Raw genomic sequence first — 27738 nt, 5'->3', positions numbered from 1 at the left:
AGAACAAAATTCTAACACACAAAAAAAAGACCAGATTTACTGGCCTGAAAGAGACTGGAGAAACCCCGAGAGTATGGCCCCCAGACACCCTTTTACCTCAGTGGTGAAGTCATTTCCGAGGTTCACTGTTCAGCCAGGGATTGGACAGTCCCATGAAACAAAACTGGACGAATGAGGCACAGCCATCCAGGGACAAGGACTAGAAGGCAGAAGGGGATAGGAAGGCGGTGATAGGGAACCCAAAGTCGAGTACGGACAGTGTTTAAATGTAGTGGGGTTGTTAACCATTGTCATATGGCAACATGTGTACTAACTATTCAATGAGAAAGTATTTTTTCTGTAAACCTTCACCTAAAGTACAATTAAAAAAAAAAAAAAGAAAAGGACTATGCTAAAGAGCAAATAGCACTGTAGAGAGAAGAGACCAACTTTTAAAGTTCAAAAGCCACCATATAATCAATCAAAACCATTCAAGAAAAATTAAAAACAGAAGAAAGCATAAAGGAAGGGAACTAAAACAACCAAGACATTTCCAAAAAGTACGTTAATTGAGTTATTCTAGTTAGCTCTACATATAAAATTTGAAAAATATTTACTTAGTAGTTTAGAAAGTCATATAACATGTTATAAATGACTTTGAATGTAGGTTATTAAAGCTCAACAACTGAGTTAAATTGCAATATTCAGTGTGCACACTGCATTAAAATTTTTAAGTGGCAATTTAGACAAGCATGTTGATCTAAACCTTTTTTTTCAGTGTTTGTCATGTCACGTTTTATCACATACTTGAATGCTGATAGTGCAGGTGCTGTGAGTATTAGTGCTGTGACTGTTAGTGCCTTCTCTACAAAGCAGAGCTCAGTGCACATAAATGCGGGATTTAAGGGGATAAAAATCCTGGTCTCTCAAATCCAGAATAAAGATGAGACAAGTTATTATCAGTGAATAGATATTATGACTGTAGCTATTCTTGTCTTCTGTTGACCTGTGTTGTTTTTAAATATGCCAAGTGCAATATTGGAGCCCTGGTGGCATAGTGGTTAAGAGTTCGGCTGCTAACCAGAAGGTTGGCAGTTTGAAACCACCAGCCGCTCCTTGGAAACCTCATAGAGCAGTTCTATTCTATCCTACAGAGTCGCTATGAGTCAGAATCAACTCAGTGGCAACGGGTTAGTGCGATATTAGATGTTTATTCAAATGGGGAACTGATCTGCACATCAACTTTCAGGGAGACCTATGGGATCTCCTGATTATGACCTTCAGCCAATATCTGAAAGTACTCCAGGAAATGAACTTTTAAGGGAATGTTCAAATGAAATAAAAGATTGTGTTGTTATTGTCTTGGCATAAAAGAAAGAATAGTGGTTCCTTTTCTTCAAACTGTTTTAATGCTAACTTGAGATGTACTGTAGAACTGTTTTGTACTAAACTCAAAGATTATTACAACCAGGAGAAACTTTAGAAATTATCTAGTACAATCCATCATTTTATGCCCTGGAAATGGTAAGTGGTAACCAAAGTTACAGTTTGTGGCAGAGGCAGGATCCAGATCTCCTGATGGCTGGTCTAGTGGTTTATTTTACCAAATAAAATCAAAGAACGTATGAGAAGTTAGCGATTTACTTATAATACACTAAGATGTACACGAGAACATGTTGTTGCCAGGTGCCATCAAGTCGGTTCCAACTCATAGTGGCCTTATGTATAACAGAACAAAACACTGCCTGGTCCTGTACCATGCTGGCATTTGTTGCTATGTTTGAGCCCATTCTTGCATCAACTTGATGGCAACAGGTTACAGCTGCTGTTTTGTCAATCCATCTCATTGAGGGTCTTCCTCTTTTTCACTGACCCTCTACTTTACCAAGCATGATGCCCTTCTCCAGGGATTGGTCCCTCCTGATATATTCAAAGTAAGTGAGACGAAGTCTTGCCATCCTCACTTCAAGGGAGCATTCTGGCTGTACTCCTTCTAAGACAGATTTGTTCACTCTTCTGGCAGTCCATGGTATATTCAATATTCTTTGCCAGTGCCATAATACATCAATTCTCCAGTCTTCTTTATTCACTGTCTAGCTTTTGCATTAATATGAGACAACTGAAAAGACCCTGGCTTGTGTCAGCTGCACCTGAGTCCTCAAAGTGACATCTTTGCTTTTTAACACTTTAAAGACATCTTTTGCAGCAGATTTGCCCAATGCAATACATTGATTTCTTGACTGCTGCTTCCACGGGCATTGATTGTGGATCCAAGAAAAATGAAATCCTTGACAACTTCAATCTTTTTTCCATTTATCATGCTGTTGCTTATTGGTCCAGTTGTGAGGATTTTTGTTTTCTTTATGTTGACATGTAATCCATACTGAAGGCTGTAGTCTTTGATCTTCATCATTAAGTGCTTCAAGTCCTCTTCACTTTCAGCAAGCAAGGTTGTGTCATCTGAATGTCACAGGTTGTTAATGAGTCTTCCTCCAATCTGGACGCCATGTTCTTCATACACACCAACTTCTCGGATTACTTGCTCAGCATACAGACTGAATAAGTATGGCAAAGGGATTCAACCCCAATGCACACTTTTTCTGTTTTTAAACCTTGTAATATCCCCTTGTTCTGTTAGAACAAGCACCTCTTGGTCTAAGGTTCTTTATTTCCTGTCACTGCTCTGTTTATTCCTCATAAATCCCTACCACACTGAGGTTGGAGGAATTAAATTCAGTTCCATCTATTAAACTGAGTCCATTCAATGACTGAAATAGGCAATCTAGGTAAATTCAGATTTCTTCCTTCTTTCTGGCTCCCCTTCAAGATGGTGTCTAAGCGTTTATGAGTAAAGAAAGCTTTGGTGACCTCAGACTGAGGAAAGGGAAGCTTTGGACTCATGCCCACATACCCTCATTCTCTCCTGGACCTTCACTGGTCTCAGTGACATGCCCTTGTCCTCTCAGTCACCAGTCACCCTGCTAACTAACACCTGATGCTGAAGGCTGTGGCTGGTGAACTCATGACGTGTTCTCCCTTGGCTGAGAAGGGTCAGTGTTATCACCTGCTGACTCTGTCCACTGTTGCCCCTCACTGAGGTCTTACCACTGCTCCCTGCCTGCTCAATCCACCCCTGGCTTCAGGGATACGTTGTTCCTACTGTGGCAACGTCCCTGGTACTCCTCAGACAGCACCCTCGGCATCTGTCCACAAGGCACAGGAACTTCTATCACTTTCCATGCCGCAGGGGACACTAAGATACTGGGAAACTAAGCTCAGGTTCTCTCCCTGCCCACTATGTCATGAAGGCCCCAAGTCCTTTGCACTAGCTGAAAGGTGGGAGGAAGTATATTTTGCAAGGTGGTCTTCTCTGCTTTTGGTTTTTCCCTCTACCTATCCAATATGCCTCCCCTATCTTTCCTGAGACTTCAACCAGCAGAGAAAGGGGAGGTCACATTGTAGCCCCTAATTTTTCTATCTTCTGTCTACAATCCATCAAGAACCAGAGTGTAGAGGTTCCCTTTCACATGGGACCATATTTCCTCCTTCCCAAAGTGATATTCACAGTTTTCATCTCTCTGGAGTCGTAACTGTAAGATGGTATGGCAAAACGTGACTTATGGGAGACAGATGAAAAACACACTGATCTAATATTTTCCAAATATTATCCCCATTACAGATGTTTTATCAGGACCCCAGAGCCACAAAATTGATAGACTGAATATTCAAATTCCTGATTCGAGGGCTAGCTATCTGATTCTGGCTCACTTAATAGTAACAAATAGCCTGTAGCCTGCCCACTCAATGTAGAGCATCTACATCCTCCAGAACGAGCTGTGAAAATCGTGGCCAGAAAAATAAGCCAAGGCAGGAGGGCATCAAAGGACCAACTTTGCTGGGACTCTAGAGACAGACGGAAAGATTGTGGGTCACTTCAGGAGGGTAAGGAGTAGAACACCGGGCCCCTGTGATTAAAGGCTCTGAAACCCATGCATGACACAGCAAATCAAAACATCTTGGTTATTTTCCTGTCTCTCACCACCGACATTTTGGTCTCTTACATCATTTTATCCACAAGTGAAATAGAAAAAAAAAAAAAAAAAATCTGACTTATAGGAAATTCTGCAAGGGAGGGGAACTGCAAAAGTTAGAGTTAACATCTGCACAGCATGTTATGTACCCTGAAAGAAATGTGCCACCTCAAGTGAATTCGTATTTGTCCTTTGAAGTTCTGATTCACATTTATCCTTTTCCTGATGTGAAACACAATCTCTCATCATTCTTACCACCTCAAAACCTTGAAAAGAAACATGCTGGAGCTTCTCCCTGCGAACTTCTACCGTTACATACATGACAAAGCGCTTATTGTGGGAAATAAGAAGCATCACCATAGGATCAGAAAGCAGCATCGAACAGTGAAAAAAATCAAAAGATGGAAATTGTAAAGTTGCCAAAATTAGGTTTAAAGAAAATAGAAAATTAAAAGGCAAGCATGAAAGGCCCCTTGTCCAAGACCTGCAGAACACAAGAATCACCAACAAAAACTATCTGAAGAGACAGGGCCTTTGTGTTTTGAAGTCTGAAGTTGTCAGAAGAGATAAGGGATGCTAAGAGGACCCAACAAAGAGCAAAGAGAGTCATTTAAGACCAGGAAATGGGAAAAAAAATTAATATGCATTTGGAAATGGAATCCACAGCCAACAGGATACCAAAGAGCACTCAGATTCTACCATGTGTCTGCCAGCACGAAGGTATTGAGGCCCCTAACTCCCTAAAACCATGCTCTGAAAACATTTTTAAACATAATTAAATTACACTTAACTTTCTTTGTAGGTCTTGTCACAGGTGCAATTTTACCTGGTTTTGTTACTATTTTATTTATTGTCCTCTCTCCCAGTAGACCAGAAACTTCCTGAGAGTAACGGCCTTATCTGGTTTTGCTGACTACTGTATCCTTGATAACAAGCACCAAATGAGACACATGATTAGTGTTCAGTGCCACATGGTATTTGGGTCAAATTTATGATTTGGTAGGGGCCTACAGAATGTGATTTGAAACATACAAATGATGCTATCCAAAACAGCTCCTCAATTATCTTTTGACAGTAACTGAAGTTCCCCCATTAGGGATTCATCACTTTGAAGGAAGTTAGTCTTCAGTGATGCCCTATTAAAATGCAACTGACATCTGAGACGGTTCCTACTTTAGGTAATTATTTAACATCTTACTGGAGGGTCACATAACAGATAAAACTAGTTGCTGTTGAGTAGATTCCAACTCATAGTGACCCCACATGTAACAGAGCAGAACTGTGCTCCACAGGGTTTCCAATGGCTGATTTTTCAGAAGTAGATCGCCAGGCCTTTTTTCCCAGTATCTCTGGGTGGATTCAAACCACCAGCTTTTTGGTTAGCAGCCAAGCAGATCAACTGTTTGCACCACCCAGGGACTCCAGATGACAGATAACTGAGAGAAAAACCCTCTGGAAATGGAACATAAAATGAGGAAGTAGAGGTAGGTGCCAACGGCAAGCTGGAGAAAGAGAAAGCATGACACAACATACCTTTCTGAGTTTAAAATGGTTTATATTAAATGTGTGTCTTCATTCCTGCCACAAAGATATTTAACTACTATGTTCCTTATAAAAAAACATATTACCTTCTCACCCTTACTATTATCATACACTGTATTTCCTGTGAACCATGCTTTTACTCCTTAACAGAAACTTGGAAGATTAAAAAAGAATCAACCTAGCCTACAAAGTGAAGACTCAAAGGTTCAGAATGATTTGCATGTTACCCATAATCATTTTCAATGCTTTATCTTATATAAGCACTCGTAAATTTTACACACTCCATTTAAGAACACAGTGAGCCCAAAATACCTATCATTTTCAACATGATTGCAAACAGCTAAGTCAATCTTATAAACAATTACGTAGGGAAACAGCTAACATTTCATCATCATTTTGAGCAGTATCTTTCAAAACTGTGCTGTATGGTGACCCACAAGTGGGCAGATGAGGAGAAGAAACGAGGACATGGAGAAGACAGGGGTTTGGGTCCTCATCCTGCTTCAGCCACAACAGCTCTACTGAGCTCTCTCTTCCATGGGGGCTTCCACTCAAAATTCCATTTTAAGAATCATTTCCACGGCTTTGGAGTCCATCCCTGGGTAGTGTAATTGATTAACTCACTCAGCTGCTAACTGAAAGGCTGGAGGTTCAAGTCCACCCAGAGGCACGTCAGAAGAAAAGCCTGGTGCTCTACTTCCAAAGAATCAGCCATTGAAAACCCTATGGAGCACAATTCTACTCTGACAAACACGGGTCACCATAAGCTGGAGTCTACACAGTGGTGGTCCACGGCTTTAAGACACCTGCAGACCTCTGATCCAGAGTACTCAAAATATCTGCGCTTTCCTTCCCATAAGCATATACTACACAACCTGAAAAAGAAACATTTCCACAACATAATATAACTGCCTTGAGCATTGTGTTCTTCTAAGGTCTATCTACATGGGATCAAATTGACAACAGCAACTCAAAAGATTAGATAGGAAACTTAGGGGGCAGTGAGTTTGTGTTAATGGAGGAGGAACAATGTGGAAAAGGAGGGTGAGAATGGCTGCACAACTTGAAGAATGTAATCAGTGTCACTGAATTGTACAAGCAGAAACTGTTGATTTGGTGTATGTTCTGCTGTGTCTATTCTCAACAAAAATAAAATCCATTATAAATATATATATATATATATACACATAGGCATAAAGTTGTTCATAATAAATATATATTAAAATATAAATCAAGAAAACTTCTCTCTTAAGTGGTTTTTCACCTAGCTAAAGTTTTTAAAGTATGGGTTCCCCAACTTAGAGTTTGTGTTCCAAAACTTTAGTTTATAAGTCAGAGCTTTGGAACTCAGCTCACTTTCCTACCGAAAACAGTAATATGCAGATGCCAAAGCAAGCAACAGTTGAACTATTGTCTCATAACAGAACATTAATGTCACTAATACCATTAAAAGTAAATTTTTACTTCTGCTCCTTATTGAGTGGGTTAGTGCGGGCCAGTGAGGAGCCTAACCACCATTTACATAATTTCTTTGTAGCAGTTCATTCTGTGATACTTGATGAAAAGGGAGCTAGTGACCATGGGCATGCTTCCCCTCCCTCTCTCCCTCTTGATGACCAAGTTCCAGGGCAGTCCGTTTCTACCACTATCAACGGCTGGCCCAGTGTGCCCGTACCAGTTGTTTACAAGCTGGAAAATGCCCACAAGCCACTGCCTAACACCACCTCTGAAAAGCGAATTCGTGGTTTTCATGTTTACTCTTAAGTGTTTCATATCATTCTATTAGGACAATCTGGTACCTAACACAGATCTCAAAAAAGCTTGACAGAGAATCTAGCATTTAAGTTTAAAATGCTAGCACTGTTTATAACCCTCTCAAAGAAAGAGAGAGAGAGAAAGAGAAGCGGACAGAGAGAGAGAGAAGAGAGAAGAGAAAGAAAAAAAGAAAAGGAAGAGATAATATGTAACTACAAACAACTTTCTAATTTGGACTGAAAATTAATTTTTGTTTTTCCTTCATTTCGGCTCATTTGGTAAGCTAATGAACTGAAAGAAAAGAACTAGTTTTAACCAAACAATTCTAAAAGATTTCAGAATTTCAAAACTTGGAGCTATGAACAGAACTCATTTAGCATGACAAACTACGATAGCAAGTATAAAAAATATTAATAGTCAATTTTCCACAAAACTGTTGAGCTGTTTAGAATTCCAGATATTAAAACCTTAAGGAAATGCTCTGTCACAGAATAAAGCACTTAATATGCTAAAATTAAATCTACTGCCATTAATGTATTACCATTAGGATAGACATCTTTCCGTGCCTTTTTGAAAGTGGAAATACTCTTTAGAAGTGTTTCCACCTCTCCCCCAAGAAAAATAATGATTTCATCCTACATGTGACATTTACACTTTATGCACATATCTACCTTTACAAAATACTGTACTACCGCCTTGTACTGCAATGATTTGCTTACACATCTCCTCTTCTATATGCTCTCCAAGGAAAGGGAGCAGAGCACAGGTTGAGTGTAGATGCTGGGGGCAGCTAAATTGCAAGGGCAAGTTACTTAAATTTTCCAAGTGTTGAGTGCTTCATCTAAATAAGAGATGATAATACCTGGTTCCATAGGGTTGCTGGACAGTCAACGAGATAATACATGTAAAATTATGTGCCTAGAATACAAAGTTGATGATGATGATGTCCTTATATCCCAAATGCCTAGCACAGTTCCTTGTGCATAGTAGGTAATCCACAGCTTTTTCGTGAATTGAGTGGAATTTTCTACCTCATACGCTTGACAAAAAGTCCTAATTTTCCTTCAGAAGAGATGACATCTGAGCAGTATCTTAAAGAAAACGTGATTCTTTCACCTGACCCTTACTTGGTGACCCCATAACACTCTGTGCATATCTCTATTAGCTCTGGTCCCGCCATCCTATAATTGTTTGTATATGCTGCCTTCTGGAATTTTCCATTTGCTACATGATGGATGGAGAATAAAATCAGGCTGTCATGAAACTGTGGCCTTTTTTCTTTACATTTCCAGAGCCAAGCACACGGTAAGAAAATAATAAATGCTCGTTCCTAGGCTGAGCTAAAGGCACATATAACCACCAACTGAACCCAAAGTGAGTGGTGTTCCTTCAAAAGGATTTTTATTTACATCTGTGGTGGTTATATCAGATTCCTTCTCAAGCTTTGAGGCTCCTACCAAATCCCCCCTCCAGCAGGAAACACTAACTAGTCCAACCCACCCTGATCCCTCGCTCTCCGAATCCTTACTGTAAATTAAACCTAGTCACACCAGGTGTATGTTAGTCCTATTTCCTCAGACACCCTCTAAGCTCTGTGAAAATCAATAAAAACCAAACCCATTGCCATCGAGTCAATTTAGACTCAGAGCAACCCGACAGGAGAGAGTAGAACTCTCCCCATAGGGTTTCCAAGGACAGGCTGTTGGATTTGAACTGCCGATCTTTTGGTTAGGAGGCATAGCTCTTAACCATTTTGCCACCAGGGCTTTGTGAAGGGAGGATTAACTAATTATAAATTCTTCTGCACAGTACCAGGGCATGGACTAGGCAGGAAACAAGTATTTGATTGCTTGATTTAGTTCTACTTTCCAATGTGCGTGAAGTACTTCTCCAGAATTATCTAATTAATCCTAACTTGATGAGAAGAAAGGCATATTGGATCTGCACAGACTAGAGCCAAGTCCTGGCCCCCTCCGCGGTGTGAACGAGCAAGGGTCTTCTTGCTGGCCTCCGAAATAGTGTCACTCTTTGGCCAGCACTCAATTTTTTGAACTAATGGCTCAGTGCACAAAAATTAGCATTTCACATAAACCAAAAAATAACTCCAAACCAAGTCTTCAGAGCACTCTTAACCAACAGTACTTTCTACACTGAGTTATATTTTCCTGTAATTAAATGAACTGAGAAACAGCCCCGAGTGCCTCAGAGAGAGGGTGCAGGGAACCACAATCTCTCCTGTGATCTGATAAACCGCCAAGGAAATAATTAGACAGGGCACAATGGAGAGCCTACTCCTTTCATTAAGAAGAGCTACAGACTGACATTTTCAAAGAGCATTAGCTAGACATTTTCCTCCTTCACAAGTTCTGCTCTTTTCCCTTTTTCTTATCAAGGATTTTCAGGGACCATAATAATAACAATGAGCTTCCATAGTCATATAATACTTCTAACTTTTCAAAATGCTTCTACACATAATGATCCCATTGATATTTGCAACCACACTCAAGACAGGTAGAAAGACGCTGTTATTCTCACTCTACGTAAGCACAAAAGATCAGAGTTGCTGGTCCAAGGTCACAATCAACGAACAGCCGACGGGGAACTACAGCCCAGTCTTGCCTCCTCCCACGGCAGTGTAGTTGAATTAGGCTGCTGACCAAGGGGCTGCAATTTTTTTGCTCAGCATCTTCCCTCTCAGAAAAAGGGCACCCAGTGTTTCTTAAGAAGGTATCGAGTATCCCTGCAGAAAGCACTGCCATTCAAAATCCTAGTCTTAACCAATGTGTTCTCCCATACTGAAGGCAAGTTTCCATCCAAAATGGCTGACTAGGAGCCAACTGTGGTGTTCTAATCTTTGTTCATGCTGTCAACGTGACATATGAAAGAAATATGAATAAAGTGACAGGATGAAAACAAAGCTAGTCACTGGTATGAGACACACAGACAGAGTGTTAACCCCACATACACTGCAATCAGGTCAAGTTAACACTCTTTATTTCCCTACATATGCCGTGTGGAAAAGTTATTTATAAAATGTTTTTAAACATTTACGACAAAATAAATCAATATTGTTAGGAAACACTTACTCTGACCAGAACTCGTTTACTTGCCCTAGTCGCACTTGAACAACAGAACCGAGAATATCAGGATGATTCAAGACCAGGAATAATGTAGATGCTCAACACTTTCTATACTCCACTGCTAACCAAAAGGCTGGTGGTTCAAGTCCACCCAGAGGCACCACAACAAAAATGCCTGGTGACCTACTTCCAAAACATCAGCCATTGGGAACCCTACAGAGCACAGTTCTACTCTGACACACGGGGTCACCATGAGTCAGAATCGACTCAAAGGCAACTCGCTTTCTGGTTTTCAACACTTTCATTCAGAATTCCCATCCAGGCCTGCTTTCAGTCTCCACAGTGGTTGGTGACTCAGCATTAACAGGATGCTGACAAAAATCTCCGAATAGTGGCCTTTTGAATTATATTTAGTACCAGTGTAACAAAATAGACCTTCTAGAGATTACCTGACTCTGCAATTCACTTTGCTGCTTCAGACGAAGATTTTCAGGTGTATCTGCCACTGTTGTGAAGGACTGCTTTGGGTAGTGTCTGTGGAGAAATTTTTGAAAAGAACATAATTAGAATATTATTACAATATTATTCCATAACTTTAACACCAATTGTTTTATCCTTCCCATTTGTCACAATGGAAGGGGTGTCTCTTTTGTAGTCAAGGTCATCCCTCCATCTTTATTCTGGATCCTATCCCCTCCACCATTCTCTTGACCCTCTATTACTCAGTTACATCCACTATTTCCCAAAACTTCAACCTAGGTTTCTCTACTCTATTAGCTACACCCCATCAGCATTCAAGTATGCTCTATGCTCCTAACTTCTAATAACCTTCCTTCCACTCCAAACACCACTCTAGCATCTCTATCCTATTTTCTTCAGCCAAACTTCCTTAAAAAGAGGCCTAAACTCAGTGTTCCTGCTCATTTCCCCTCCAACTCTCTCAACTCTATGCATTCGGGCTTCTAGCTTCTGTCTCCAGAAGTTTCTCTTGCCAAAGTCATAATGACTTCCTATGGAACATCCAACAGACATCTCTCAGTCTTCCTCTGGCTTGCTCTCTCTTCCTTCTAGAAATGTCCCCTTCCCTTGTCTCCATGTTACCACACATTCCTGGCTTGGCTTGTCCTTTCTAGCTGCTCTTTGTCTCCTTAGCAGAATTACCTTTGTTGGCCCGCCCCCGCCCCCACCCCTACCCTCCTCCAAGTGTCTGGCTTCATAGTACGACTTCAATAAATATTTGTAAGAAGACAGAAGAGAGGAAGAGAGGGAGGGAAAACGAGAAGAAGGAAGTGGAGATGAGAGGAGGTAGAAAAGAGGGGAGGGGGAAGATAACAATCAGCCAAAGCCTAAGAGTACATGGTTGGGGGCTAGAGTGAAGCTTCACCATATTATACAACATATATCGTCACATACACACCACAGGAAGATGGCACTCCTGGTGGTGAAGTGATGACATTTATCACCATGGGTCAGTAGGGACACAAATGCTCATTCACGGCTGCAGCCCCTTCACTCACTACTCCCCACACCCAGCTGGCACCAAGGACACATCACTAGCTGCCTGTGGCTCCATCGCCACAGACACTGTGGAGCTCAGAGCTGACCCTCAACTCCACGCCTTGCTTCCTTCCCCCACCCCTTCTCCTTGCTGATGCCCATCCTGTGGTCTTTTACTATGGCTTCTCAAAAGTCCTTATGCCTCACTGTTTCAAACTCTACTTCCCTTGCAGAAGGGTCTTTCCAGTATCCCTGTTCCCGGCTTCTCATGAGAAGGCTGATGGAGTAATCTTTTGTCACCTCAAATAAACTCAGTAAAATGTATCAAAATCACACTAGCATTACTGAAGTAAGGATTAAATATTTTGTACTCCTGTGGAGTCAGGTCACTGTAAGAAAAGGTATACTAACCTCTCATTTTTCCAGCTTTCGTCAGGAATTTAGTGTCCCAAATATAAATTTTCTAGATAAGTGAGGTTAACCCTGAAAGTGCTGGACTCATTTTAACTATTTTAATTAACATCTTTCTAAAACCTTTACATACTTTCCTGTCTTCTTAGAGAGTATACAAGCTTGATTTTTTTCATGATAGCTTATGGTCATCTTAATAGATACTATCAAATCATGATATAAATAAAGCAATAGTGCTTTCAAAGTTTACACAGATCGGATGGCCTAAATCATATGAGATCACTGCACTTATATGACTGTTGGGCTATCAAGAGGTCATTTCTCATGCATAGCACTCTGTCTGCCTTGCACAGTCTTCCTCCCTTCTGATTTCCTTCTTCTAACCCAGACTAAGAAACTAGATACTCAAATTTGACAAAAACTATTATTGTTGTTAGTTGCTATCGTGTCGATTCTGACTCACGGTGGCCCCAGGTATGCAGAGTAGGACTGCTCCAAATGGTTTTCAAGGCTGTGACCTTTCATAAGTAGATCTCTTGGCCTGTCTTTGGAGGTACCTCTGGGTGGGTTCGAATCTTCCAACCTTTTGGCTAGGAGTCTAGCATTTATCCATTTGCACCATCCAGGGACTCCCCGGTAAAAACCAGAGTTACTGAATCAAGTAAGTAAGCAGTAGTAGGTAAGGCCTCACCCCCTCCTTATCCTGAAGTCATAGACACTGTGCTAACCACACCCTTTTTTGGATACTGCTGAATTGTGCTCTAGCCAGGTGAAGCTAGACAGACAGCTATGGTATTTTACACAGCATCTGCAAGTTCAGTCTTAGAAAGTTTAACTTTACTAAACTTTAAAATTTAGCAACTACGTATGACTATACTTGAAAGCTAAAATAACAATACTTTTTTTTTTCAAAATGTATTCTGTGGAATAAATTTTTCAGAGATTTTTAGGGATCCACCATGTTTAATTCAAATTTTTAAAACACTATTTTAATATGTCCAAGAGACCTAACAAGTGACATGAATGGGCACATGCACACCTATGTTCAATGTGGCACTATTCACAATAGCAAAAAGATGGAAACAACACAAGCGCCTTTCAGTGGATGAATGAATAAATAAAATGTGGTACACGCATACAATGGAATACTATGCAGCTATAAAGAATAATGATGAGTTCTCAAAACATCTTAGAGCGTGGGTGAATCTGGAGGACGTTATGCTGGGTGAAATAAGTTAATCACAAAAGGACAAAGATTGTATATTCCCACTTTATAAAAAAACAAAAACAGGTATACTTACAGAAATCAGTTTTCACTGGTGGTTACCAGGAATAGGAGCGAAAGGAGGGGAAATCACTCTCCAGTGATTAACACTTAGTGATTAATCACTCTCTAGTGACTAACACTTGTTATTTTTGGTGATGGGAAAGCCAATACCAAACGTGGATAAGGTGTGCACAACTTAACCAAGGTAAATGATGACAGTAAGAAGTACACAAGAATAAAGGACGTTTTTGGTAAATGCTATAACAGATACAATTTTGCAACAATAGCAATAACAACCAAAAATACGTGTGTGGTTACAGGTAAATATGTATGCACATATGTGCATGTATAGGTGTATCTGTAGACAAATGTATATATATATGTATGTGTGTGCTGCATATATATTTATACATATAATAAGCCACATAAGGGGCACAGCTATGGATACTACCTAGATATAAACAAATACCTCACAAGATTGGTTTACTGGGTTTGAAGTCTTAGGATCATTGTCTTGTGGGACAACTCAGTCAACTGGCATAACACAGCTCATAAAGTTTTTGTTCTACATCATAGTTCGATGAGTAGCATCTGGGGTCTTAAAAGCTTGTAAGTGGCTAAGACACAACTATTGGTCTCTACTCAGCTGGAGCAAAAGAGAAAGGAAACCAAAGGCTCAAAGAAGAAATTAGTCTACAGGACTAATAATCTACACAAACCACAGCCTCATCTACCCTGAGACCAGAAGAACTAGATGGTGCCCAGCTACCACTACATTCTGACCAGGGACACAACAGATGGCCCTAGATAGAATGGGAGAAAAATGTAGAACAGAGCTCAAATTCTTAAAAAAGTCCAGACTTACTGGATTGGTTGAAACTAGAGAAACCTCCAAGACTACTGCCCTGAGATACCCTTTAAACTCTGAACTGAAAGCACTCTCGGAGGTCACCTTTCAGCTAAATAACAGATTGGCTCATAAAATAAAGAATATCAACTGTGAGTACTGCACTCCTTTAAAAAAAAAAAAAAAAAAATCACCTATATGAGACCAAATGGTCAACAGTTACCCTAAAGCAAAGATGAGAAGGTAAGGGGAGGTAGAGAAACTAGAGTAATGGAAACAGAACAACCAGAATGGAAATAATGAGAATGTTGACATATTGTGAAAAATGTAACAAATGTCAAAGAACAATATGTATAGAAATTGTTAAATGGGAACCTAACTTGCTGTGTAAACTTTCACCTAAAACACAATAAAATATTATTTAAAAAAGAAAAAATATGTATGTATTAACTACTTCAAGAACTGCAATTAAAATGCACTTTTAAATGTGTTACATAAAGTTTAGTCCATTGAGACCACTACTTTACTAACTTGCAGGTTAACTCTATTTGGGGGCAAATTTTGAGGGACAATCTCTTGACATTTACGTCAATTATGTCAATTCATCCTGAGATTGAAAAAGTAAACTGTTTAGGGGGGATTACCATTTGCAACTCCTTGTCTATGTATATAGAATTTCCTCCATACAAGGCAAAAATTATTTCTTTTTGGATACTAATGAGGCTTCACCTGCCACTCATACTTGTAATTCTGAAGTATCACTAATCTAATTATTCTCACCATTTTACTTTACAATGAAATAAGGTGATAGATATAAATTTATAAAGTAAATGCATATAAATAAAACACTGCTTTCATGTTTTATGTGGCATCCCATATAAAGTTCTATTTGGAAAAAGGGTTATACTGAAAACAACAATTGGAAAGCTTCTATTGTTTTTCAGAAGACATAGTCTGTTTACCTGGTAATCAAAGCAGCAAATTTTCTAAACAAACAAACAAAAAAAAACATTGCCGTCAAGTAGATTCCGACTCATAGCAACTTGATAAGTCAGAGCAGAACTACCCCATAGGATTTCCAAGGAGCAAATGGTGGATTCGAACTGCCAACCTTGTGATTAGCAGCCAAATTCTTAACCACTGTACCACCAGTGCTCCAATTTACTAATATACAAACGCAAATTTTTACTTATATCTAAAACCATAAAACAGATGGAAATGCTTTGCATTTTTCCTATATCTTTTTCAAACCTAAAATGTAATGATCTACATTAAAAAAAAAACCTTCCCTAAAGATGTATAACAGGTACAAATTACCCAAAATTTTGATCTTTGAGAAAAAATTCAATTTAGTATTAATAACTAAAAATAGTAAATGCTGAAGGAAAGAGGGATTCATATCTGAAACTACTCGGGATCACGAGTACCAAAACAAATTAAACGCAAGGCTTTGGGGATCTATGTTATCTTCAGAGCTAGCAAAATTCAATCTCCTGGTTTTGAGAGTAAGGTCTTCAAAAAAATCCTTAACAGCCAAGAGGGAGTGAAATGGTCTCATGAGTTGGAACCAATAGACTCTGAAGACATAAGTACAGAGATGGTAGCACACACTGCAGTGCATTAAAAATAACAATTACAATATCTGGAGAAAATTAATTTTGCCGAACTTAACACATCTGAAAATCCTGTCCAGCGTTGGATTTCTCAAGGTCATCATGTCAATGTAGTAATGTCATCTAAATTAACCCAACAACATTCTGCTCTGAAATTATAGTCTCAGCTCCACCCTCCCACCACCCCACCCCACCTCCAAAAAAGAAAAACAGACATGGAAATAATAAGCTGAGGGGCCAACAGTCCTTCATAGAATCAAAAGAACACAGAAGCAAAGCATTTTAAAACTAATTGGTGATACTATACAGGTAATTTTGTTTTTAGTTATTAGTTGCCATCAAGTCGACTTTGACTCATGGCAACCTTATTCATATACAACAGAAGGAAATGTTGCCCAGTCCTGAGCGACCTTCACGCTCATTGGTATGTTTGAGTCCACTGGTGAAGCCATTGTGTCAGCTGATCTCATTCAGGGTTTCCTTCATTTTCACTGGCCCTTTACTTTACCAAACATGATATCCTTTTCTACCATTGGTCTTTCCTGATAATATGTCAGTCTGTCATACTGTGTTGTACTGTAACTGTACTGCTATGAAGCTGGAAGCTATGCCACCAGTATTTTAAATACCAGCAGGGTCACCCATGGTAGACATATTTCAGCAGACCTTCCAGACTAAGACTAGGAAGAAAGGCCTGAAAGATCTACTTCTGAAAATTAGCCAATGAAACCCTATGGATCACAACAATTAATTCTAGTTATTTCCAAATACTGCATTTACATGGTTGTGGAAAGTTTTCTTAAAATTGAAGTCTTGGAAAAAAACTTCAAGAAAAGAAGAAGATTATTTCCACCAGGCCTAAAAGAAGAATGATGCTTTTACCTCCATATTAGGAGTCAGAATGTGTGACACAAGGCATGGAGGCATGAGAAATGGATATTCAAAGAAAACCTGGAAAAAAAGAAAGAAAAAATAAAAGATGGGGTAGATGAACTCACACATTAATAAATCTCTTGGAAAATAAAACATAATTGAGAAAATATGACATTGGGAGCCAGTCGAAAGATCTGACGAATACAGTATTATAAAACATTTATGCATCATTAATAGATGTCTCTTAGGTGAAATACGCAAGAACTGAATGAAGTGTATGTATCAAGACTAGGCTGACAGTTGCAACAAATCCAGATGATCAAGTGCAATATTAAAAAATAAAAGAAGAAAAATTAAGATAGTAACAAAAGAGTCCATCTTAAACAGCAAAGTCAGGTCACAGAAAGACTACTTCCAATTTTTTCTCTCTCTAAGGTTCAGCTGATAAAAAATATATGAAGTGATATATGCAAATTAGCAGAACAGAACTAGCCAGAGGGAAGAAAGCAGGGTAGCAAATGACAACCACCAAGAAGAGAGCAGTGAGAAAGAACACTACTGGAGGATGCTGGGAATCCAGGATCTCCCACTTTTTATCCAGAGCCCATTGGTTATGACAGCACCCTGAGTTTGGCCCTGGCTCTTCCACCTACCAGCTGTGTGGCTTTGGGCAGGTTTCTTAACCTCTCTGGCCTCAACTGCTCCATGTGTAAAATAAACATAATGATAGCACTTGCTTGCTGTGAAATTAAATAAATCAACACATGTAAAGCATTTCAAAAAATGTCCAGCTCATAGTAGGTACTCAACAAAATGTCTGTTTACTACTACTACCATTACTACAATTGCTACTTGTTGTCGTTGTGTGCCATCGAGTCGATTCCAACTCATAGCAAACCTATAGGACAGAGCAGAACCACCGCACAGGGTTTCCAAGGAGCAGCTTGTGGATTCAAACTGCCAACCCTTTGATTAGCAGCCTGAGCTCTTAACCACTTCACTACCAGGGCTCCAATTGATGCTACTACTACTATTTTCTCTTTGCTCTACTACAAAGTGACAACTTCTGTGTCTCACTACCTTCATCTATATAACCTGTTGCCATATAGTCGACTCTGACTCATGATGACCCCATGTGTGTCATAGTAGAACTATGCTCCATAGGGTTTTCAGTGAGTGATTTTTTTGGAAGTAGATCACCAGGCCTTTCACCCAAGGTATCTCTAGGTGGACTCAAACTTGCAGCCTTTCAATTAGCAGCTGAGTGCATTAACTCTTTAGACCACCCAGGAACTCCATCTATATAATGGGTGTAAGATAATCCTAGCTCCGTCATGAGGGTACTACTAGAATCACATCAAAGAACTTTATAAGCTGAAAACTACTGTAAATGTGAGGGATTAGTAAATCACTAAGACACACAGAAGGAGCCCTGGTAGCACAGTGGTTAAGCACTCAACTGCTAACCAAAAGGTAGGCTGTTCAAACCCACAAGCCGCTCCGCAGGAGAAAGATGTGACAGTCTGCTTCCATAAAGATTACAGCCATGGAAATCCTGTGGTGCAGTTATACTCTGTCCCATAGGGTCACTATGAGTTGGAATCAACTCAACAGCAATGGGTTGTTTAAAGACACATATAGCTAAAATCTTAATGAATTTATTTATTGTAAATCCTATGTTTTTAATACATTGGTTTCAACTACTGTCCCAGAAGGACAGTTGGCAATGTCTGGAGACACTTGTGGTTGTCACAACAGGGAAGGTGTGACTGGCATCTAATGGGTAGAGGCCAGGGATGCTGATAAACATCCTACAGTGCACAGGACAGCCCCCCACAAAAAAACAAAGAATTATTCACTCCAAAACGTCAACAGTGGTGAGATTGAGAAACCCTATTTAATAGATAGAAATCTCTAACATTATACAAGGCCCCTAATTTTAAGACTCCACTACCCATCTGTCAGTTTGTCATACTGTAGTGGCTTGTGTGTTGCTATGACACTAGGAAGCTGTCTTAGTTATCTAGTTCTGCTATAACAGAAATACTACAAGTGGATGGCTTTAACAAAGAAAAATTTATTTTCTCACAGTCTAGTAGGCTAAAAGTCCAAATTCAGGGCATCGGCTCCAGGGCAAGCCTTTCTCTCTCTGTCGACTCTGGAGGAACGTCCTTCTCACCAACCTTCGCCTGGACTAGGAGCTTCTCAGCGCAGGAACCCTGGGTCCAAAGGACGTGCTCTGCTACCAGCACTGCTTTCTTGGTGGCATGAGGTTCCCATGTCTCTCTGCTCACTTCTCTTTTATACCTCAAAAGAGATTGGCTTAAGACACTATCTAGTCTTGTAGATCTCATCAATATAACTGCCACTAATCCATCTCCTTAACATCATAGTGATAGGATTTACAACACACAGGGAAATCACATCAGATGACAAAATGGTAGACAATCATACAATACCGGGGATCATGACCTAGCCAAACTGATACATTTTTTTCTTTTATTGTACTTCAGGTGAAGGCTTACAGAACAAATAGTTTCTCATGAAACAGTAGTACACATGTTGTTTTATGACCTTGGTTAACAACCCCACAACATATCAACCCTCTAACTTCTCAACCTTTTTTTTTTTGGTGAAAATACACATAGCCAAAGATAACACCATTTCAAAAATTTCTACATGCACAGGTCAGTGACATTGACTACGCTCTTCGAATTGTGCTATTATTCTCACTTAAGATGAAGGCTTACAGAACAAAATAGTTTCTCATTTAACAGTTACTACAAATGTTGCCCTATGACAATGGTTAACAATCTCACAACACATCAACAATATCCTTACAGAACCTTGGGTTCCCTATCACTAGCTTCCTTGTCCCCTTCTGCTTTCTGGCCCTTGTCACTGGACTCCTGTACCTCGTTAGTCTCATTTTGTTTTACGGGGCTGTCCACTCCCAGGCTGAACAGTGAACCTCGGAGGTAACTTCACCACTGAGCTAAAAGCGTGTCTGAGGGCCATACTCTCTGGGTTTCTCCAGTCTCCTTTAGGCCAGTAAATCTGGTCTTTTTTTTGTGAGTTAGAATTATGCTCTACATCCTTCTCTAGCTCTGTCCAGAACCCTCTGGTGTAATCCTGGTCGGAACAGTCAGTGGTGGTAGCCGGCCACCATCTAGCTGTACTGGACTCAGTCTGGCGGAAGCCTTGTTAGCTGTGGACAATTAGTCCTTCCGACTTATCTTTTCCTTGTATCCTGTTCTCTTCATTCTCCCTTGCTCCCGAAGGGATGAGACCAGTGGAGTATCTTAGACGGCCGCTCACAGGCTTTTAGGACCCCAGACACTACTCACCAAGGTAGAACGTAGAGCATTGTCTTTATAAGCTGTGTCATGCCAATTGAGCTAGATGTTCCCCGAGACCATGGTCCCCACAGCCCTCCGCCCAGCAATTCAGTCCCTCAGGGAGTTTGGATGTGTCTATGGGGCTTCCATGACCTTTCCTTGTACAAGTTATGCTAGTTTCTCCTGTATTGTGTACTGTCTCACCCTTCACCCAAGATACCACTTATCTATTGTCTATTTAATATCCCCCCCTCAACCCTTCCCATCCCTGGTAACCAACAAAGATTGTTACATTTTGTGATACACATATTTTGGGGGGACACAATTCAATCCACGACAGAAGCTATACCACAGGTATTTCAAATACCAGCGGGGTCACTTATGATGGACAGGTTTCAACAGAGCTTCCTAACTAAGACCGGGAAGAAAGACTCGGAGATCTACTTCAGAAAATTAGCCAGTGAAAACCTTATGGATCACAACAGAACACCGTCTGACTCACTTGCTTCAGACACATCATCAAGAAAGATCAATTGCTAGAGGAAGACATTATGTGTGGTGAAGTAGAGGGCCAACGAGCACAAGGCAGACCATCAGTGAGATGGATTGACACAGTAGCCACAACTATAAACTCCAACATGCTGGCAATTATGAGGATAACGCAGGACCAAGCCAAGGTCCCATTCTGTTGTACACAAAGTCGCCAGAGTTGGATCAACTTGATGGCAGCTAACAATAACAACAACAATTTTAAGACTACCAGCTCTTTCTAGGAGCCCTGGTGGCGCAGTGGTTAACCATTCGGCTGTTAACCAGAAAGGTCGGCAGTCCAAATTCACCCCCCCCTCTCCTTGGAAACCCTATGGGGCTGTTCTACTCTGTCCTATAGGGTCACTATGAGTCAGAATAGACTCGACAGCAGTGACTTTTTTTGTTTTGTTTTGTCTGGAGCTCTTTCTAAAGGAGCCCTGGTGGCACAGTGGTTAAGCACTCGTCTGCTAACAGAAAGGTCAGTGGTTCGAACTCACCAGCCACTACGCAGGAGAAAGATGTGGCAGTCTGCTTCCGTAAAGATCACAGTCTTGGGAACCCTACTGGGCAGTTCTACTCTGTCCTACGGGGTCGCTATGAGTCTAAATCGACTTGATAGCAATGGGTTTGGTTTTCTGGTTTAGCTCTTTCTAAAAAATCTCTAATCTTTGTTTTCATTCTCATCGCTGGCAAAGACAACCAGTCCACGGTCTCCCCTTAATCCTTCTATACTGTGTGTCAATAAGTTCTGTCAGAGTTTTCTCCCCCTTGAGCGCTTAAGTCCACCCTCTCAAGCTTCCTGTTTACCTGGCCACTGTTACAGTTACAGGATCTAATAGTAAATCTCAGGTGTGAAAAAAATATGTTATTATATCTTGATTTCCTTATGGGTCCCTTTGTGCCTAACAACATACCATTACTGATATAAGTGTATTAAGATTTTTAAATCTATTATCTACTTTTTAGGAAAATGCCACTTTATGTCATGAAAATTTAAGGCAAAAGTTCTGACCTCACATTGTTAGTCTTTCTTTTCAGTCCGTCCTTTCTGATTAGGTGAGGTCTCAATGACTTTGCTTTGCATCATCTATTCCCACTCTGGTTTTAACCAACAATAACATTTTATCCAGGGGCCAGGATCACAAATGATTATGGACGTTCACTTTAACTGTATTGGATGGTGGGGAAATAGAAACTTTAAACATAATTTTAAATATTTTTCTCAAATCTGAACAAATCCATTTTGTAGCAATACTGATTGTTTCATATCCTTGAAAATTATCTTTAAGGAATGAGAAGTAAAGAAGTAAACCACTGAGACACACAAAGCTAAAATCTTTATGAATTTATTTATTGTAAATCTCGTGTTTTTAATACAGTGGTTTCAACCACTGTCCCAAAAACATTTGGCAATTTCTGGAGACACTTGTGGTTGTCAAAACTGGGAAGGTGCACATCAGGAAGAAGGAAAATAAGCCCAGGACAAGCTAAAATGCAAAAAGGAACTGCAAGCAAATAAAATAGTATATACAGAGAGAGGGAGGAAAATTTGACAGGAAAGGGAAAAACTGGCGTATCCATCAACATAGTGGGAGATTTCAATATCCCTCTCTCAATTATTGTTAAATCAAACAGGCACAAAATGATACCAAAAATGTGAAATATGGAATTTTTAACAATGACATCAGCAACGTCTCCAAGTAGTGGTAGTATTCCAACTACTCAGCAACCAGTACATCATGAGTACTCACCAATCAGAAAGGGTGTCTGAGCAGTCAGAATAGGCCTAGCTACGAACCACCAGTAGGACTCAACAGTGTGTACCCATGACCATCAGCCTGCTGCCAAGAGTTCCCACATCGAGTAGAAAGCAAGATGTCAAAGTGTACCACATGGAATGAGAGCGCAATAAGAAAAAGAGGAAAATTCTCTCTGTTGTAGTACTGACTCTTTATTCATGGATTCCTATCTCATCTGAGATCTCATCACGGAGGGAGCTAGGATGCCTGCATCTAAGTCCCCAAGTAGTGAGGAAACCAAAAAACCAAACCCATTGCCATCAAGTCGATTCTAACTCATAGCGACCCTATAGGACAGAGAACTGTCCCATAGGGTTTCCAAGGATCAGCTGGTGGATTCCAACTGCCAACCTTTTGGTTAGCAGCCAAGTTCTTAACCACTGCACCACCAGGGCTCCGTAGTGAGGAAAGGAAATATAAAAAACAGCATGAAACTGAGGTGGGAGCAGAGGAGGATGGGGAGAGGGAAAAACAGAATAACTATAAACCATACTGGGCTCAACCATCACATGCCAAACATAAGAAGCAACTGCTAACACTACAACTAGTATCAGGAAGAAAAAGCATTGAGCTGGTGGTGCTCAAGGACCCTCACACTCTGCACAGAGAAGTTTGTAACGGCCAAAGGAGCAACAGGCACAAACAGTGCATGTAAGGAAAGCACCAGCCAGGCAGAGCTGTGAAGGTTGGACCAAAGCCATATCTGCTCATAAAGATTTGGACAGCAGAAGGAACAGGTGATATGGAACAACTTCAGCACAGAAATATGAACCAGTAAATTTACATCTGTGTTGCACTGTGTTCTCCAAAAAACTAAAATGTTAACAGATTTGCTTACGGAAGACTTCCTCCAATGCCTAGAAAATCTGAACGAAGTCAGCTCCAAGAACGGAAGACATTTATGTACTTTTCCTTTGTAAAGGTGTTTGCTGCCTGACCACAATTAGAGAGCACCAGACACATTAGAGAGTGTCTACAATTTTCTCTCGTCTGGCCACTTGAAGCCGAAACAGCAGAGGGCCTGAACACCCGAAAGCCAAGCCCCGAACTTTCTTCACTCAATTCTTCAAAGGTAGAGCCGTATGCGTGAGCACAGTCCTACTCTTTGTTTATATTTCATTCCACAAAATACTTTTAAATTCACATTCATTAATTTGAAAGATTTTGTTTGTTAGCTTAACAGCTGTAAAAGAAAAATGGCAGAATATATGAGAGAATAAGAAAACCTGGAAGTTTTTTTTTTTTCCTTGAATAAAAGTTCTTAGGAAGTTTTATAGGTATTAATCATTTGTGAGAATCCTATTTTGGTTATCTTTTTGGGTGTGTAAAATTGAGTAAGTACAGAAACCCTCATACAAAATGTTTTAAAACTCAGCTGATAACGTGAGTAAATCAACCACTCTACACATTTTCACTGATATTCCACTTTGAGTGCTGCCAGAGAAATCACCATTTAATAGGTGGAGACATTTTCAGATAATATCTTTTTCACGTGTTGGGGTCAATCTGGGCATTTTCTACCCAATAGACGCACTTAAGTAAAAATCCATTAGCGTGCCATGAGCACTATTCAGCATCAGCAAAAGACATACGATAATTCTAATCCTGACATTTTTCCAGGATCTTTGGGTTAACATGCTCCTTTTACATATCTTGCTATGTCATTGATGTGATGTCTATTCATGGATTTTCTTCCACAGCCATCTTGTTGTTAATTCTACACCTAATCTTCTTCCCTGTAGCACTTCCATAAACAACTCACATATAATGCCACTGGTTGCCAAACATCAATTTCATGATAGAAAAAAAAAAGACGGTGAATTAGAGCAAGTAAATGGGGAATTTCCTTCAGAAAAGAGGCTTATGAGAGCTGCTGATAGATCACATAAAAGCGAAAAATGGATTATGATAATGTAGGCCTCTCATACAAGAAATACAAGCCCCAGCTGAAAGGAGTTACCGAATCCAAACCCCTGGCTCTCTAAAGGGCAGTCAATAACCTGTCTAACAATTTACCAAATTCTCTTTCTGGCTGTAAGGGTCAAACAACTTGCCACCTATTGATTTATTTCCTCAGCAGGACTGCATTGTAACTTCTATGGTATATTTATAAAAGAGGGCATTATCAAAGGGATTACACACTAAACCTGACCTACCATACTATGAAATACTTATCAGCTATTGGAACATGTCACCCAGATTATGAATTACAGTGTAAAAGGCTAGAAATTAATACACACACACATACCCTTAAACACACACACACAAATACATCTAGATGTTGTTTAAGAAAAATATGAGCTGGTGGAGGAGAGTCTATTCCCCATGTGGTTGCTGATATTGATGATGTGAACATACAAACGGGGAACTATGTGACACTGAGAAGCTCTGATTCAAGACCAGGAATACCAAATAACACAACTGATTACAGCCAAGAGGAGCATAGGCAGATTGGGACTCAAGTGTCTAAGACATCACTATAGTCTGAAAAATATTAAAATAAGTTTATAATGAAACAGAATATCAGAAAGACAGAAAGGATCACAATATATACTTTCTTAAAAACAGCAATAAATATTGTAAATATAGTAAATGCTCAGTATCATTAAAGACAATTATTTAAAGCCTAAAAAGGGGAAGGAGCCCTGGTGGCACAGTGGTTAAGAGCTACAGCTATTAGCCAAAAGACTGGCAGTTCAAATCCACCAGCTGTTCCTTGCAAACCCTATGGGGCAGTTCTACTCTGTCCAACAGGGTCGCTGTGAGTCAGAATCGACTTGAAGGCAACAAAAACGGGGAAATGCATAAGATAAATCTTTTTGAAGAAAAGACGTATGCAAAACTAAAATGTTGTATTATATTCAGCTATATATTTTCCCTAAAAATTTTATAGTCTAACAGATAAATTTATAGCCAAAAAAGCGAGTCAAATAAATTGTGGGAAACTAATCATTGACAATACTAATTTACAAAAACTTAAAACCACTGGCATAATGGGTTATACTTAGTCATGTGCCACCTCCTGTGCTTAAGGCAGACATCACTAATCACTCTACTCTTTCTGCAGGGTCCAGAAAAAGCCCACAACACAATCCTCTAGGCAACTACTGCCACACCAACCAGGCCCACAGGATGAATCCTGCTATCCACAGACTCGACCCTTCGACAACTTGCAGATTAGTTATTTCTTCACTTTTCAGGCTATAAAAGCAATTGCAACAAACTAAAATCTACTTCACCATTTACCTCCATGATAAAATAAGAGAAATATTCTTGGCAGGAGGGGGAATTATCCAACACGCTTCAATTTGTTAAGCTCCAAATGTTGTACATTAAATTCACTTAACATGGCTTTTCTGGATAGGCAGATGGAGAAAACAAAGGAACTTCTTTACCAAAATTGGTATCTGTCACACCAGTATGTGTTGATGAAAATGAACTAAATATCATGTACATCACTACCAACTTGCACAATCCAGCCTGCTCGCCTTAGCTTCTTCTGCTCGCCTTAGCTCCTTCCAAGCAACTCATTAGGCTGACACATGCCTTTCTATGCACCTCAGTGCAGAGTCTAACCACAAAATATATCGACTCTTTTTTAAATTTACTTTTTTTTTTCTGGTTATTGATTATGTAATTAAGCAAAAAACTCAATAGGTTATTATACTTGCACTGTTCAGTGCCTTGAACCAGGAGAAAGATGTTTTTTCTATCACAGGTTAATGGTGTAGGAAGAAAAGGAGGACTCTGAGAAAGGTCAGAGCTAGGTTTCGTATTTTAAAAGTAGTATTTTATAAACTTCAAAATTTTACGTATTAGTTTCCCATTCAAAATGGCAAACCAAGCACCTCCCTCCCAAAGCCCAACTGAAATATTTTCAAATATGTATATGAAATATATCAAATATATATAATACGTGTACCAAAAACTCAAACCCATTGCCATTGAGTCAATGCCAACTCATAGCAATTCTATAGGACAGAGTGGAACAGCCCCATAGGGTTTCCAAAGAGTAGCTGGTGGATTTGAACAGCCAACCTTTTGGTTAGCAGCCGAGCTCTTGACCAATGCACCACAAGGGCTCCCATAATACGTATACATAAGTATATATCAATATATGCATATATGCATATATATACATAAACACACACATACACACACAGAGAGAAAGAGAGATTGTTGTTTAAAAGAATAAAAGCATAAAAAGTAGAGAGAGAAGACTGAAGACACCTTAGTTGATATTCAGCACATATGATCAGATTGATAGAAAAACAGAATAGCCAAAAATACCCGATATAAGGGGGCTCTGGAAATGTCACCAGGACCACAATCATCAAAGTATTTAATTAAAGAGCTGCACTCAGACCAGCTAGCTGGCTACTCAGGCCCCTTCGACCTCTCCATTTACCTCCAGTACACAGCATATTCCACTGGAAGGAGAGGTATTACCCCAGTTACACACGTAGGCCTGTCTCTAAAGAAAGTGAACAGAACAACCTGCCTATAGACAAATCCTGTCCTGAGGTCTGAAGTAAGGAGGGCAGGCCTTGCACTGAGGGACTTAAAGGCAGCACTCAAAAAAAAAAAAACAGTTCCTGTCAAGTCTACTCCAACTAATGGAGGCCGCGTGTATGTGAGTGTAGAACTGCACTCTGTAGGGTTTTCAATGGCTGATTCTTCAAAAGTAGATCACCAGTTCTTTCTTCCGAGGTGCCTCTGGGTGGACTCAAACCTCCAAACTTTTGGTTATCTGGCAAGTACGCTAACTGCACTGTGCAGGCAGTACTACTCAAGAGTAAAATATTACTAATGCATTCCACTGGCTAAATATAGCCCTCCTTGGTTTTGTTTGTTTGCTTTTATTTTGTTTTTTCTGGAACTTGAGGGGTTCCTACCTTAGGCCAGTTCCCTTCCGTGCACTCTGGGAAAGCTGGTCTCTTGACACGCCTGCCCACTTGCATCACTGGTGGAAGCCCACCGTCTGCATTCCCATTCAAAGTTTATAATTGTTGGGCAACGGGACCTTCATAATTCAGAGGAAACCTACTGCAACTAGCTGTATCAATGGGCCTTCTCTTTGTTCATAAAAATGAATGGACATCCAATGATCTCCAGTCATTTGAGAAAATCCAACAGCAAGGAAGAGGACAAAAATGCAAATAAAAGAGAGAGAGA

The 27738-nt window shown here is 40.0% G+C and overlaps 1 protein-coding gene across 1 annotated transcript in view; it reads right to left on the bottom strand.

Annotated features, from left to right (window-relative positions):
* The window catches only part of NEBL (nebulette), a 510414-nt gene that overhangs the window by 312545 nt on the left and 170131 nt on the right, over positions 1-27738 (bottom strand). Inside the window, exon 3 of the mRNA XM_023735056.1 lies at positions 10837-10921. Coding sequence (XP_023590824.1) covers positions 10837-10921 — 85 coding nt within the window. The remainder of the gene's footprint in view (positions 1-10836; positions 10922-27738) is intronic.

The sequence above is a fragment of the Trichechus manatus genome, unplaced genomic scaffold, assembly GCF_000243295.1.
Source record: "Trichechus manatus latirostris isolate Lorelei unplaced genomic scaffold, TriManLat1.0 scaffold00075, whole genome shotgun sequence".
NCBI lineage: Eukaryota > Metazoa > Chordata > Mammalia > Sirenia > Trichechidae > Trichechus > Trichechus manatus.
This window is presented reverse-complemented; position numbering and strand designations above follow the sequence as displayed.